At 50.9% G+C, this 15,563-nt stretch overlaps 1 protein-coding gene across 1 annotated transcript; it reads left to right on the plus strand.

Moving 5' to 3' along the window:
* The first annotated feature begins 4,238 nt into the window (after positions 1–4,238).
* Fbxo24 (F-box protein 24) lies at positions 4,239–14,470 on the plus strand. The gene is made up of 10 exons (XM_075975865.1): positions 4,239–4,310; positions 4,564–4,656; positions 4,747–4,930; positions 6,689–6,927; positions 7,256–7,490; positions 9,068–9,226; positions 9,766–9,887; positions 10,051–10,182; positions 13,288–13,458; positions 14,033–14,470. The coding sequence occupies exons 1-10, from the start codon at positions 4,239–4,241 to the stop codon at positions 14,393–14,395; spliced, it is 1,770 nt and encodes a 589-aa protein (XP_075831980.1). The 3' UTR covers positions 14,396–14,470.
* The last annotated feature ends 1,093 nt before the right edge of the window (positions 14,471–15,563 follow it).

A 15,563-nucleotide genomic window follows, 5' to 3' on the forward strand; every position in this document is an offset into this window, starting at 1 on the left:
GTCAAGACGACCAATTAGAACCTGGAAAGGGCACCTGTCCCGGCCTCTTCTCTGAAAGACGGCTCTGTCTACCAATAGCATAAGCGAGGAGCTGGCCCTTTGACTAGACAGCAGGCGGAGGGAGCTGGAATCTTTGCGACCCAGGTACAGATCGTGAGCGCGGCGTGCTGCGCGGGCTAACAATGCAGTCTTAGAGCCGAGTCCTAGCTGAACATGCTGGGGAACAAGCCGGAGTCCGGGAAGTGAGGAAGGGAGAGGGATGCCCCGGGCCAGCGCGCAGGCAAGCTGTCTCAACCCAAGGGACCATTTCCGGCTCTGCAGGCTGAGTCCCAGCCGGGGACTCCTGGGTTGACCGGTGAGGGGATTTCCAGCCCAGACAGGGAAGGTCGCCAGACCTGGCAGCTCCTCCAGAGTGGATGCCCAGACCAAAACTTAGAGACTACGAAGGCTCTCGTGATCTTCCAGAACAAAATCGTTGTTTTTGTTTGTTTTCTTGCTTTTTAGAGATGGTTTCTCTGTGTAGCCCTGGCTGTCCTGGAGATCTGTAGACCAGGCTGGCCTCGAACTCAGAGGTCCGCCTGTCTCCGCCTCCTGAGTGCTAAAGGCACTAAGAGACTAAGGTGTACACTACCACTGCCCGGCACACAAGGGAGGAAGAAACCGAGGTTGAGCAAATATCAGCCCTCCACGTGAGACTCTTTCCCCCACTTTCATAATAATTTTTTTTCTGTTGGAAACCTTTTTTTTTGGGGGGGGGGGTTTCTCTGTAGCTTTGGAGCCTGTCTTGGAGACCAGGCTGGCCTCGAACTCACAGAGATCCGCCTGCCTCTGCCTCCTGAGTGCTGGGATTAAAGATGTGCACCACCACCGCCTGACTTGTTGGAAACCTCTTATTTGAAGCATTGTGTAGTGGCATGAACCTGCCGTACCAGCATTTGGGAAGAGGCTAGAAGGATCAAGACTTTGAGTTCAGTTCCAGACCAGCCTGGGACATGAGGAGACTAAAGTTTGTTGGGGTCTTTGGTTTTCTTTTTCTTTCTTCTTTCTTTCTTTCTTTCTTTCTTTCTTTCTTTCTCTTTCTTTCTTTCTTTCTTTCGCTTCATAAGGTGAAATGAAGTACAGAAGGGGTTCCCAAATGGAAAGGTAGTAAAAGAATACTTTTTTTTTCTTTTGAGATTTATTTATTTTATTTTATTTATTTATTTTGGTTTTTCAAGACAGGGTTTCTCTGTGGTTTTTGGAGCCTGTCCTAGAACTAGCTCTTGTAGACCAGGCTGGTCTCGAACTCACAGAGATCTGCCTGCCTCTGCCTCCCGAGTGCTGGGATTAAAGGCATGCGCCACCACCGCCTGGCTTTGAGATTTTTTTTTTTTTTTGGATTTTTTGAGACAGGGTTTCTCCGTAGCTTTTGGTTCCTGTCCTGGAACTAGCTCTTGTAGACCAGGCTGGTCTCGAACTCACAGAGATCCGCCTGCCTCTGCCTCCCGAGTGCTGGGATTAAAGGCATGCGCCACCACCGCCCGGCTTTGAGATTTATTTTTTAATGAATGTTAGCATTTAATGAACCTCCCTGTGTGGCTCCAGCCACGGGAAAGACACCCCCAACACACTTGATCCCCTCAGCTCTTCTGTTGCAGAGTCTGGTCATTGTTGACAGGCTGCTACGGCGGCCTCCATGCCCAGAACTCTGCAGTATCCCAGTCCCACCGCCCTGATGACAGGAGCAGCTCCTGTCCTGGTTTGCAGCAGCATCACCAGTGTCCGCTGACTGCTCCGTGTCCACGGTTTATCCAGGTTGCCAGTTCCTCTGGTTCCTTTCTGAGTGGTAATGACTCATACCAGCTTTGCCAGAGTCACCTGGATGATTCTGACCCTGTCATGAGGCATGCCACCAACATCCCCTTTCCCCTCCTGGGCGCTTCCAGTCCTTACCAATGTGGCTCCAGCTGTGGCTCACGTGGTCCCGGAATTTCAGTCTTTATCTCAATCTGAGTGGCACGGTGGCCTCAAGGAAAGAGGAAGACTGGCTTTTTGAGAGCAGATCTCAGATAGCTCTGACTGCCTCCAACTGGTTACGTAGCTAGGAATGGCCTTGAACAACTCCTGCCACAGCCTCTCAAGTGCTGGGGTTCAGGTATGCAGCTTAAAACCCTTTGTAGTGACCCAAGACCCCAAGTCAGCTAACTGTGTCGCCAGACCACCAGCAACTGAAGTTGCTGTCTCATAAGTCATGCCTGCTATGCGAGCATGCCTAAGCATTTATTAAATTATTAAAAGTTGGGAGAGAGTTTAGCTGGTTAAGAGTGCAAACTACGGGCTAGAGAGATGGCTCAGTGGTTAAGAGCACTGACTGCTCTTCCAGAGGACCCAGGTTCAATTCCCAGCATCCACATGGCAGCTCACAACTGTCTGAAGATCCAGTTGCAGAGGATCTGACACCTTCACACCAATGCACATAAAATAAAGTAAATCATAAAAAATATTTTAAAAAAATTAGGCAGGCAACCCTGCAGAAGAGGAGGAGGAAGGATTGCATGAGCCAGAGGGATCAAGAACACCACAAAAAAAAAAAAGCACACAAGATTCTGTTTGAAGCACCAATACAGCGGCTCACAGTAGCCTGCATCTCCAGCTGGGGGGCGGGGTCCAGTGCTCTCCCCTGGCTACCACAGGCACTGTGCTCACATTCCACACATACACAATTACAAAGGAATGAAATCTTCGGGGGCTGGAGAGAAAGTTGGCTCAGAGGCTATGAGCACTTGCCGATCGTGCAGAAGACCCAGGCTTTGTTCCCAGCGCTCATGTGGTACCTTATAACCATCTGAAACTCCCAGTTCCATGGGATCCAGGAATGTACGTGGCACACATACATACAGGCAAACACACACACACAATCTTTTTACAAAGTAAATGTTTAAATAAAAGCTGGACATGATGGCCTGTGCCTTTAATCCCAGCACTGGGGAGGCAGAGGCAGGTGGATCTCTGTGGGTTTGAGGCCAGCCTGGTCTACAGAGCAAATTCCAGGCCAGGGCTACAAGAGAAATTGTTTTAACCCCGCACACACTGAAGAAAAGAAGCTGGTGTTGGAATCCAAGGCCATGCACAAGTGAAGCAGATGCTCTACACATGAACTCATTTCCTAGTTACCACAGATAACGGAGATGGTTTTGAACATCTGGCTAGAGTGGCCAATGAAGGAACCTGCTGGGCACATATGCACTGGGCTTTCTAACAGGATTCAATCCCTTTGCACTCCTGGCAAAGCCATAGTCTTACATTTATTGTTGTAGCCCTTCCCCTGCCTGTCACGTGCAACCTCCTCTGCTCTTTCCCCGGGGACAAAGTAACTCCGCAGAAAAAGCTACGCGCCTAGGCTCTAGAAGATGCCCTGAACTCCAGGAAAAGTCCGCCCGTGCCGCCACCACAATAGCTTGCCCTTTGCACATGTGATGATGCCACCCGTCCCCAGGAAGCAGCATGAGATTCGGGACTTGTTTTCTATGATACTGCAAAGAAGCTGCCTTCAGTTCTCACTCGCGTCTCGCTTTTGTGATGTTAGATCAGGACCCCTTTGCTCCACTGCCATTGTCTGCTGATCTTTTTTTTTTTTTCTGAGACAATGTCTCATGTAATGCAGTCATGTAAGGCATTATGTAGCCAACAATGGCCTTGGGTTCCTTTCTCGCCCTCCTGTCTCCACGTCCCAAGTGTTGGGATTGCAAGTGTGCACCACCATGTTGGCTTTTCTCCGGTGCCGGGGATCAAACCCAGGGCTTCATGCATGACAGGCAAGCACTCTACCAACTGAGCTTCCATCTAGCCCTGTACTTTTTTTCCTTTTCTGACTTTGTACTCTTGAGATACAAATCCCTGCAGACCGAGGACTACTCAGGAGGCCCCGTTTTTCTCTTCAGAGTTAAAAGTGAGGAAAATCCACTACTACTTCCGAAGAGAGAAGGACTTACCATCTGCCAATAGTTCACTCTCTGTGTCTCCAGTAAAACATATTATCCCTTGAGCTGCCTGGTGACTAGCTCTGAGCTAGAACCCAGAAGATAGCTCTGGGGTCAAGTTAAGAAAAGTAGGTCACAGTCGCTGGACAGTGAGGTCACAAAAAGGTTTTATGTGCCTTGAGACATGGTGTGGGAAAGGCAGCGAGGACAGGGGCCTGGGGCCAGGGAAGCCAAGGGGCCTGGAGAGATGAGGGCAGGAGCAGGGAGGGGACAGTCAGGATGGTGAGGAGAAGCCGGAGACAGAAGCTGCAAAAATTGACCAGGCTGTGCAGACAGGAAGAGGGGCTCAGGGTGAGGGGGTGGCAAGGCAAGGGAAGGGCAGGGAGTCTCCTGGCTGCAAGAAATCCGGGGACAGGTCAAGGACCAAGGCAGGCAAGGGAGGGGTGATGGCCGAGGTCCTGGAGAGAGAAGGGATGGCTGGGTTTGCTAGCGTAGAGACAGAGTCGGATGAGCCCCAAGGTGGAGTTTACAGAAACACAACAGTTTGACAGCAGAGAAGACAGACAGGTGTGGCCTCCCCAGAACCCCTTTTCTCCTCCGGCAGGTGAAGCGCAGCTGCCCCTCAGGTGGTTTGGAGGCTGGGAATGAAAAGGAGGGAGGGAACCCTATTTCTGTCCAGCTGTTCCCCCCAGAGCTGGTGAGTCTTTGGGGTTTGGCGAGGATTGTGAATGCGGGTCTGAGGGGCAGCCTGTGACTCCCCCACCTCCTCCCTCCTGCTCCTCTGCAGGTGGAGCACATCGCCTCCTTCCTCCCCGTCAAAGATGTGGTCGCCCTAGGCCAAACCTGCCACTACTTCCATGAAGTGTGTGATGCTGAGGGCGTGTGGAGACGCATCTCTCGCAGGCTCAGTCCACGCGTCCGTGACCATGGCTGTGGTGCCCGGCCCTGGAAGAGAGCTGCCATTCTTAACTGTACACTTCCCCTCAGTAACTTCTCCTTGCTCTGCCCTTCCTTATTCTGGGAACTTCCTTCTCGGTCAAGTTGCCTGGTGATCTCCGCACCCCCTGGCCACCTTTTCTCTAGAAGAATCTTGTTACACTCAAACGTACTCCATGGAGTGCGTCCCCCAGGTTCTCTGGCCACCGCCGGCAGACATCCAGTTCACAGCTCTAAGCCATTCAGCCAGGTCTCCCTGCATGCACCAAGGCTTCCAGATCTTACCCTAGAGAAGCCTCTACTCCCCAGACCTGGAGTTTCTTCCTCTTTGAATCAGAGTTAACTTTTGTCAGCTTTTGCAATGTGTTATGTGTGTGCGTTGCACCAGCTAGTGCACGCGCATGTGAAAGCCAGAGGTTGACATTGGTTGTCTTCCTCTGTCCCTCTCCACCTAATTTTTTTTAATATTTATTTTTATTTTATATGTATAGGTGTTTTGCCTGCATGTATATCTATGCACAACATGCATGCAGTGCCTGTGTATGCCAGAAGGGGGCATCAGATCATCTGGACCTGGACTGCCACGTGGATACTGGGAATCAAACCCAGGTCTTCTCTCTGAAAGAGCAGCCAGTGCTCTGAACTACTGAGCTGTCTCTAGCCCTGCCTTACTTTTTAAACAGTCTCTCACTGAAACCTGGAGCTTGCCATGGCTAGACCGGGTGGCCAGCAAGCCCCAGGGATCCTTCTGTCTCTGCCTTCCCCTGCTCCCCTTCCCCAAACCAGCGCATGCTAGCGTTAAAAATATCCATACCAGCTTTTACACGGGTGTCGGGGCTCTGAATTCAGGTCCTCATGCTTACACAGCAGATACTTTACACATGAAGTCACCTCCCAGCTTTTTGTCACCCTGTGAAAGTAGAGATGAAGTAATTCTTTTTTTTTTCATGGTTGTGTATGGTGTGTGTGTCTATAAGTATGCATGTTTGCATGTGTAGGTATCTGCATGACAAGACCAAGGTTAGTATCAGGAATCATCGCCAGTCCCCGCCCCCCCCCCCCCCCACTGTACTCTGTGAAGCAGAGTCTCTCAGTCAAGCCCAGAAGTCTCACTACCTCGCTTGCTCCGAGGATCCCATCTCCCACTTCCAAGGCCAGAATTACAGACAGGCCAAGAAGCCCACCCAGTATTTATGCCTCAACCCTGGTCCTCACGTTTCAAGAACTTAAGCACTGAGCCATCCCCCGGCCAGAGATGAAATGGTTCTTTGTTGTAGTGGCTGTCCTATTTACTGTGAGATGGTAGCAGCGCCAGCTCCTGCGTGATGACAGCCAGTGTCCCTGAGGGACACAGTCACCCCAGCTTGAGGACAGTCACCCGAATGCTCCACTTCAGAAAGGCGCTACCTAGTGACTTCTTTCACACATACATAGAGTTTAGGGAAATGGTCTCAGCAGAGAAGACAGGAGATGCCTGGCCTGCCTTGGCCATCCCTTCCCCTCTCCTTTCTGCACCACGTCTGTGTCTGTCATCAGACTCCCCAGTGTCTGGTACAAGATGGCACTGAAATGCTCCTGAGACACACACATGTGGCCCCGGGACACAGCGGGACAGATGTCGGGCATAAACCAAGGTTTCTGTGTCACCCCAGGAAGGAGTCTGATCCCTAGTCCTGGGGATGAAAAAAGATAAATACCAGGGTGTCCGGGAAAGACCAGTCAAGCTCACCCTCGCCCTGACTCTTCCCACTCCCGTCGCCTCAGCCTTGAAACCATTTCCTTCTGATCCTCAGATACAAAGGGCCTGTACTTCCAGGCATTCGGAGGACGCCGCCGATGTCTCAGCAAGAGTGTGGCCCCCATGCTAGCCCATGGCTACCGCCGCTTCTTACCCACGAAGGACCATGTGTTCATTCTCGACTATGTGGGGACCCTCTTCTTCCTCAAAAATGCTCTGGTGTCTTCCACCCTTGGCCAGATCCAGTGGAAGCGGGCCTGTCGCTATGTGGTGTTGTGTCGAGGCGCTAAGGATGTGAGTAGGGAAATGCTGGGTGCTGAGAACCCACCTCAGTGGTCCTGAGTGGCCTCTCCCTTAGAGGAGCCTAAAAGCAATCCATTTATCCGTAATTTACTTGGTTTTTGTTTGTTTGTTTGTTTATTTTTGGTGCTGGGAATTGAACCCAGGACCTCCTACAAGCTAGGCAAACATTCTATCACTGAGTTAGATCACTAATCCAAAACCAGCCTCTCATTTCTTAGCCCTGGACCCAATCGTCTCATTTCCCATCCCATGATCCACTCGCTTTAGCCTTAGCCCATTCAGATCGCTAGATCCCAGACAGCCTCATCTTGTTCCACAGTTCGCCTCCGACCCAAGATGTGACACAGTTTACCGTAAATACCTCTACGTCTTGGCCACTCGGGAGCAGCCAGCAGTGGTGGGCACCACTGGCAGCCAGACCTGTGACTGTGTGGAGGTCTATCTGCAGTCCAGTGGGCAGCGGGTCTTCAAGATGACCTTTCACCATTCCATGAGCTTCAAGCAGATCGTGCTGGTTGGCCAGGAGACCCAGCGGGCTCTGCTGCTCCTCACAGGTGCAGCCTACAGAGTAGCGGTTTGCAAATATCTAGCAGATTCTTCAGGATCTGTGCCAGGGGAGAGGAAGAGAGGAGTCTGTTACGAGAGGGTTCTACCTTCCTCCTGCTCCAGCTCTGAACCCCCAAAGTTCTAGAATTCTGCATAGAATTTCAGATAAAGTTCCTTCTCAGGCTGGAGGGTGTGGGTCAATCTACATGAAGCACCCGGGTCGACTCCCAGCACCATATAAAGTAGGTATAGTGGTCTATGCCTATACTCCCAGTATCTGGAAGGTAGAGGCAGGAGAATCCTGCGTTCAAGGTTATTCCTAAGATACATAGAGAGTTTGAGGCCAGTCTCCATGAGATCCTGTTTGAAAAATAAAACCAGAGTGCAGAGAAGATGGTACAGCGGGTGAAAGACTTGCAACAAGCATGAGGATGTGAGCTTGGATTCCCAGAGCCAACATAAAGGCCAGACGTGGGCGTGCGGGTCGGTAATCCTAGCATTCATATGATGAGATTTAAGGAGAAAACAGGAGACTCCGGCATGGTAGTGATAATGGTGAGGCTCTAACTCAAACAAGGGAGTTGGTAAGTACCAACACCCAAGGCAGGCCTCTGCCTCCTGCCTGCGCACGCGGTGTGGTATATGAGCCTCTGGAGAGCACCGCTCCAGGGAAAGCCTGATCCCCTCCTAACCTCTGTGCCAGGTACTTCACTTTATACCCCGAGTTGCCTCCTCCCCGTTCTCCCAGTGTCCTCCATAGTTGATTGCACTCTCCTTAAGGTTGAGAGCCTGTGGACTTCCGAATGCCAGGCAGAAACCTAAATGCCCAGGCTTCATTCTTCCCAACACCAAATTAAGAGTCTGCAACATCTAATCACTAGGTTTGCTCTCCGCTAGACCTCCCTGTTTTGTTTTAAGGGTTGAATGTTGGGGGCTGGAAACCATTTTCTTTCTTTCTTTCTTTCTTTCTTTCTTTCTTTCTTTCTTTCTTTCTTTCTTTCTCTCTCACCCTTTTCTTTCTTTCTTCCTTTTAAATCTTTGAGTCAGGGTTTCTTTGTGTAGTCCTGGCTATCCTGGAACTTGCTCTGTAGACTAGGCTGGCCTCGAACCCAGAGATCTGCCTGACTCTGGGCATGAGCCTCCTCCTCCTGGCTCTTTTCTTCTTATTTTTTGTTGTTGAGACAGAGCCTCACTACGTAGGTCAGTCCTGGCTGGCCTGGAACTTACTATGTAGACGTCTGCCTGCCTCTGCCTCCCAAGCATGTCACCGTACTTTATTTCCCCCTCCCTCGTATATGTGTGTGCTTGTGTGCATGTGTTTGCGTGTGTGTGCGTGTGGCATGCACATGTGGAGGTCAACTTTCAGGAGTCACTTTCTCTCCTAGCACGGTTTCAGCAGTTAGAGTCAGGCTGTCAGGCTCGCAGAACTGTGCTTTTACCCACGGAGCCATCTTATCGGGCCTCTCCCCTTCTTCCTGCGGTTCTAGAGCAGTGGCTGTTTCTGTTGAGTGTCCCATGGGTGTTAATCTGGGTATTGACAAATCGCTTCCTCTGTGGAATTACATGCCTCCCTTCATATCCCCAGAGGAAGGAAAGATCTACTCCTTGGTAGTGAATGAGACCCAGCTGGACCAGCCACGCTCCTACACAGTACAGTTGGCCCTCAGAAAGATGTCTCGATGCCTGCCTCACCTTCGTGTTTCCTGCATGGCTTCCAACCAGAGCAGCACTCTCTATATCACGGGTAAGAAACACTCCCATGGTGAGGGAGATGGCTCCATGGGTACAAGTGCTGGTCATCTAAGGCTGAGAATAAGTTCAAGTCCCCAGAGCCCACACAGAGGTGGGCTAAGTAGCACGTCTGTAGTCCCAAAGGCAGAGAAGGCGATTCCCTATAAACTGGGCCAGCCAGTCTGGCATCAAAACAGCAGGAGACCCTACCTCAAACAAGACAGAAGGCACAGACCAACACCTGAAGTTGCCCTCTGGCTTTGATATACATGCTGTGGTACATACATGCCAATACTTATACACATACATCACATATCACACACACAGGGAGAGACACTGAAAAAATTTTTTTAAAAAAGAAGAACAACTATATTTCTCTCTCTCAAGACTGCAACCTTGGGCAGATCCCTCCACACACTGACACTGCTTATGCATGCTGGTGAATATGGTTGGTGTGCTGATTGTATGAGACTCCCTGCAGTCTCTAGAGGGGTCTTATCCCTCGGAAATGGGTGCCCAAAGCTGCTGAGCTGAGGGCTCCCGACCCCCCAGACCAGGGGGGAGTGTATTTTGAGGTGCATACCCCAGGGGTGTATCGTGATCTCTTTGGGACCCTTCAAGCCTTTGACCCTCTGGACCACCAGATGCCACTTGCTCTCTCCCTGCCTGCCAAGGTAGGATGGGGTACGGAGGATGGCGGGCAGTTAGCATGGTGCAGAGTGGAGGGCTGGGCTCTGTGGGTTGGGTGGAACAGAGGGATTCGGGGAGATGGCAGATGGGAGCTGAGTTTCCTGGGGACAATGTTCTCCCATGCTCTTGCTGTCCTAACCTCCCTAGGTCCTATTCTGTGCTCTTGGCTACAACCATCTTGGCCTGGTGGATGAGTTTGGCCGGATCTTTATGCAGGGAAATAACAGATATGGGCAGTTGGGAACAGGAGACAAAATGGACCGAGGGGAACCCACACAGGTGAGATTGTTTCCTGGCAACGCTCATCCAGTCTCCTAACCCAGCACCTAGCTACTTTTCCATATTTCCTAGAGAGCACTTTCTGCTCCCCTAGGCAAGGCTAAGCCCTTCATATATAACACCTGTGCTGCTGCTGCAGGTCTTCCCCAGGGCTGGTCACAGAGGTTTGTTCTGTGCAATGCACACTGTGTGTGCAGAAGTGATTCAGTGATGGAGTGGGCTGGGGACCTGAGTGTGTTGAAGTCCTAGAAAAGGAGATGCAGCCTGAGAAGAGGGCTCAAAGAACAAAATGCTTGTAATGTGAGCATGAAGACCCGAGTCCAGATCCCCAACACCCATGTAAAATCTGTGAGTGCCTATGATGCCAGCACTGGAGGAGGAGGAGGCCTAAGGCTCTAGTCAGTTGGTGAGCTCCAGTGCAGTGCGAGGCCCTGCCTCAAACAAGCAAATAAGGCAGAAGGCACGTGAGGAAGATAGTTACCATTAACCTCTGGTCTCGATAGCCACGTGCATGAATGCACATTCGCTAAATACATACATTTTTTTTAAAGGTAGTATGGTAACAGGGCCTATGGGTTTGAGAGGATTCAGGTGAGGATAGGGAAAGGCATTCCATGCAATGAGGAGAGGGCAGTGATGAGACAGTAAAAAGACTGCCCAGAAGGGCTGGAGAGATGGCCCAGCAGTTAAGAGCACTGACTGCTTTTCCAGAGGGCCTGGGTTCAATTCCCAGCACCCACATGGTGACTCACAACTGTCTGTGACTCCAGTTCCTAGGGATCTGACACCTTTACACCAATGCACATAAAATAAAGCTTTATACACACACACACACACACACACACACACACACACACACACAGAGTGGCACATGCCTTTAATCCTAGCACTTGGGAAGCAGAGATGGCCAGATCTCTGTGAGTTCGAGGCAGCCTAGTCAACAGAACAAGTTCCAGGACAGGCTCCAAAGCTACAGAGAAACCCTGTCTCAAAAAGCCTGGCCAGATGGACTAGATGTTTCCCAGTAGAGCATTTGCCTAGCACGTACAAGATCCTAAATTGAATCCCTAGTAGAAAAAAAAAAGTAGACCAGAAAGAGGAGGAGGCAGAATAGAGCAAGTTCCAGGCCAGCCAGGGCTACACAATGAAACCACAGGCACACAAAACAAAAACAAACCAACCAGGGACTGAGAGGAAGATATAGGCAATATCTATCCATCACTGTCACAGAGGAATGAAAAGAGATGTCCTTGAGTTGGTAGGATGCTTGTCTAGCATGCGTGGGAGTCTGAGTTTCATCCCAGATGTTTGGAAAGGAGGATCAGAAGTTGAAGATCATGGCTGGAGAGATGGTTCAGTAGGTAAGAGCACTGGCTGTTCTTCCAGAGGACCCAGGTTCAATTCCCAGCACCCACATGGCAGCTCACACTTGTCTGTAACTCCAGTTCTAAGGGATCTGATACCCTCACACAGATAAACACGTAGTTAAAACACCAATGCACATCAAATATATAAATCTTTTAAAAGAAAGTTGAAGATCCTTCTCAGCTGCACAGTGAGTTCTAGGCAAGCTTAAGTTACATGTATCCTGTCTCAGTTACTGTTCTGTTGCTGTGAAGAGACACCATGACTAAGACAACTTTTTTGTGGTTGTTGTTGTTTTTGGTTTTTCAAGACAAGTTTTCTCTATGTAGCCTGGGACTATCCTGAAACTTGCTCTGTAGACCAGGCTAGCCTCGAACTCAGAGATCTGACTGCCTCTGTCTCCCAAGTGCTGGGATTTTTTTTTTTGGTTTTTCGAGACAGGGTTTCTCTGTGGTTTTGGAGCCTGTCCTGGAACTAGCTCTTGTAGATCAGGCTGGTCTTGAACTCACAGAGATCCTCCTGCCTCTGCCTCCCGAGTGCTGGGATTAAAGGCGTGCGCCACCACAGCCCGGCTCAAGTGCTGGGATTAAAGGCACGGCCACCACCGTCCAGACCAAGGCAACTCTTAAACAAGAATGTATTTAATTGGGAGTTTGCCTACAGTTTTGGAGGACTAGTCCATGACCATCATGGTGGGAAGCAAACAGGCATGGTGCTGGAGCAGCAGCTGAGAGCTTTACATCCTGATCCACAAGCAGCAGGAAGAGAGAGAGAGAGAGAGAGAGAGAGAGAGAGAGAGGAAGAAGAAGAAGAAGAAGAAGAAGAAGAAGAAGAAGAAGAAGAAGAAGAAGAAGAAGAAGAAGAAGAAGAAGAAGAAGAAGAAGAGAGAGGAGAGAGAAGAGAGAGAGAGAAGAGAGAATAGGCCTGGCAGGGACTTTTGAAACCTCAAAGCCCACCCTCAGCAACACACTTCCTCCAAGGCCACCCCTTTTAATCCTTTAATCCCTCTCAAACAGTCCCACTCCCGGGAGACCAAGCCTTCAGATTATAAGCCTGTGGAGGCCATTCTCATTCAAACCATAAAGAGACCTGGAAATGGCTCAGCACTGCTACCAAGCCGGTTGATCTGAGTTCAATCCCAGGGATCCACAGGGTGGACCGAGAGAATATGCGAATATGCGGATCTCAGAACTGATCGGTGACCTTCACATGAGTGCTGTGCACACTGCATCACATACGAACAAATGCAATAAAAACCGAACAAACAAAAAATAGTTTTTTGAGACAAACTCTCACCATGTAGCCTGGATTGAACTGGAACTCACTTTAATCCCCTGCTTTCCTGTGCCTGGCTGACTTTTTAAGTGTTACTTGTTGGCTTTTTGTAATTAAAGATTTTTTTTTACTGTGTGTGTATTGCACGTGCAAGAATGCACATGTGTGTCCATACAAACATGTGTGCAGGTACCCGGGGAAGCCAGAAGAGGGCATCAGGTCTTGTCCTTAAGGAAGAGCATATTTCATGAGCAGCAAGACATGAAGTTTTTACCAAGGACCAGAACCCATGTAGTCAGTCTTTGGGGGCTCTGTGGGCACAGGAAGGGGGACCGAAAGCTGCCAGTTTGTAGAGCAGGAACAGGACCCTCTTTTCTTCCAACTCCCAAAACAGCAGTCTGCCCCAAGCCTCTAGTCAACTTTCCTACCTTAAAGCCCCTGGCCACGTTGTCTGTCTGTCCTCAGGTTCATTATCTACGCCGTCCCATCGCCCTGTGGTGTGGCCTCAACCATTCCTTGGTGCTGAGTCAGACCTCGGATTTCAGCAAGGAGCTGCTGGGGTGCGGCTGTGGGGCCGGAGGCCGCCTTCCTGGCTGGCCTAAGGGGAGCGCCTCCTTCGTCAAGCTACATATCAAGGTCAGAGCAGAGTCCGGCGAGCGAATGGACAGGGAGGGCAGAGCAATAGAGCCAGGTGGCCCTCAGGGCCGTAGCCAGGACTTACCTGCCTTCTCTCAAAAAGTCTTTAAAATTGGTCGGGGAGGGGCTTGCCACAGTGCGCCCGTGGAGGGCAGAGGACAGCGGGTGAAAGGCAGGTCTCTCCTTCCTCAACATTGGTAACCACCAACATTGGTCATCTCACTAGATTCCTTTTAAAGGAGATTCTCAATGTGAAGCCCAGGCCTGGCTTAAACTCTAGACTTTCCTGGCTCTCCTGTGTCACCATGCCCGATTTACACCTGGGACCCCTCAAGGGACCCATTGGTTCCATTTCCCCTGTACCATGAAATCTCCCTTTCCTGAGCTCCCTGCTCTCTCCTTTGCTGCCTGTGCTGGTTTCACCCAAGTTCACATGGTCCTGGAACTTAGCAAGCTCACTTGCTGGTTCAGGGCCTGTCTGAGAGGGATCAACATAGCATCAGGCTTAGCCAGCTTCCTGGAAGGCCCTGGCAGGGTTGAGCCTGCCTCAGCCCCACCCCTTCTCTCCTCTAAGGTCCCCTTGTGTGCCTGCTCCCTCTGCTCCACCAGAGAGTGCCTCTATATGCTGTCCAGCCACGACATCGAACAATGTCCAGTCTATCGAGACCTGCCAGCCAGCAGGGTAGGGGGAAGCCCTGAACCTAGCCAGGGGACCGGAGCCTTCCAAGACCCTCGGGGGACAGCCCAGGCCTGTGAGGAGTACCTCAGCCAGATCCACAGTTGCCTCACGTTGCAGGACCGAATGGCGAAGATGAAGGAGATTGTGGGCTGGATGCCCTTGATGGCCGCTCAGAAAGATTTCTTCTGGGAGGCACTGGACATGCTGCAGAGGGCTGCTACTGAGAGTAGCCCAGGCACCTCAAACCCTGAGAGCTGACCCCCTCCTCCTAGCCTGTATTCTTGAAGGAAATCAGGCACTGGGCTAGGGGCTGGAGAGATGGAGTGGCGAACAACATTGTGTATACACTGGGGTGGGGGTGGGGTGGGGGTGGGGTGGGGGGCGAGCTGTGGAGAGCAGTGCTGGACATGCCAGGGTAGCGTAGGGTGGTAGGGTAGGAAAATATTTTTTAAATATTTAGGGGGCTGCCCAGGAGGGGCCCCCAACCTGACTATCATGGACAAGAAATTTGATGGACAATAGAATAAAAGGCTAAAGGAAGGCCTCTTTTGAAACCCTGGGGCCTTGTGGGAGACAAGGGATGGAGGGGGCCCTGGCCAGTGAGGGAGGAAAGACAGAAGGAGCCCAACCTGTTGGTTTACTGAGAGGTGTCAGCACCCCAGCTCACTCCAGAAAGTTCACTGTCCTGTGGGATAACCCAGTCAACAAACCTTGCTTTTCCAGTGTGGAGCCTGCGCTGGGTCTGGAATCTTAACTGGAGTCTGCTCACTTTGTGTGTGACAGAGTCTCACTGTGTGGCCCAGGCTGACCTCTTTAATCATCCTGACCCCAGCTGCAGAGTGCTGGGATTACAGGAGTGCTGTCAGCATGCCTGGATTACCCAGCAGTCCAGTCTTTACCTCTACTTCTGGAAGGGCCATGCCCTAGCCCCGAGTCCCGTGAAGTCAGCTCCCGTTCTCTCCTCTTCCCGTTGGTTTCCAGTGTGGGGCAATATTATACAGGCCACACATTTCTGCATTGTATTGGCAGCCGGGCTCTCAAACCACAGTCGCACCTGAGGTCACAATAGCACGTACAGACTGGCTGGCTCCTGGGTCAGGATAGCTAATGTGGTTCTGCTCCCTTCTTTGTAATTATGGGGATCGCTGGGAAGAGTTGTTAATCCAAGCTGGTGACTTTAGTCCTGCTACTAATGATGCTAATGAATGCTAGTGAACTTCCCCCTCCGTTTACCTGTGGAGATAAAAGCTGTTTTGAGAATAAACGCGGGTGATCTTCAGGATTTGGATGGACCCTGAGACTCCCTTCAGATACTGCTGTGTGAACTGTGTCTCAATTATTCCCGCACCTCCACACCAGTCCAGAGAGATAATTTATGTTGGGGTTGGACCTCGACATTCCAAGCCCAGTCTTTCCTGTCTGTTCC

This window comes from Microtus pennsylvanicus, chromosome 1 (assembly GCF_037038515.1).
Source record: "Microtus pennsylvanicus isolate mMicPen1 chromosome 1, mMicPen1.hap1, whole genome shotgun sequence".
Taxonomy (NCBI): Eukaryota; Metazoa; Chordata; class Mammalia; order Rodentia; family Cricetidae; genus Microtus; species Microtus pennsylvanicus.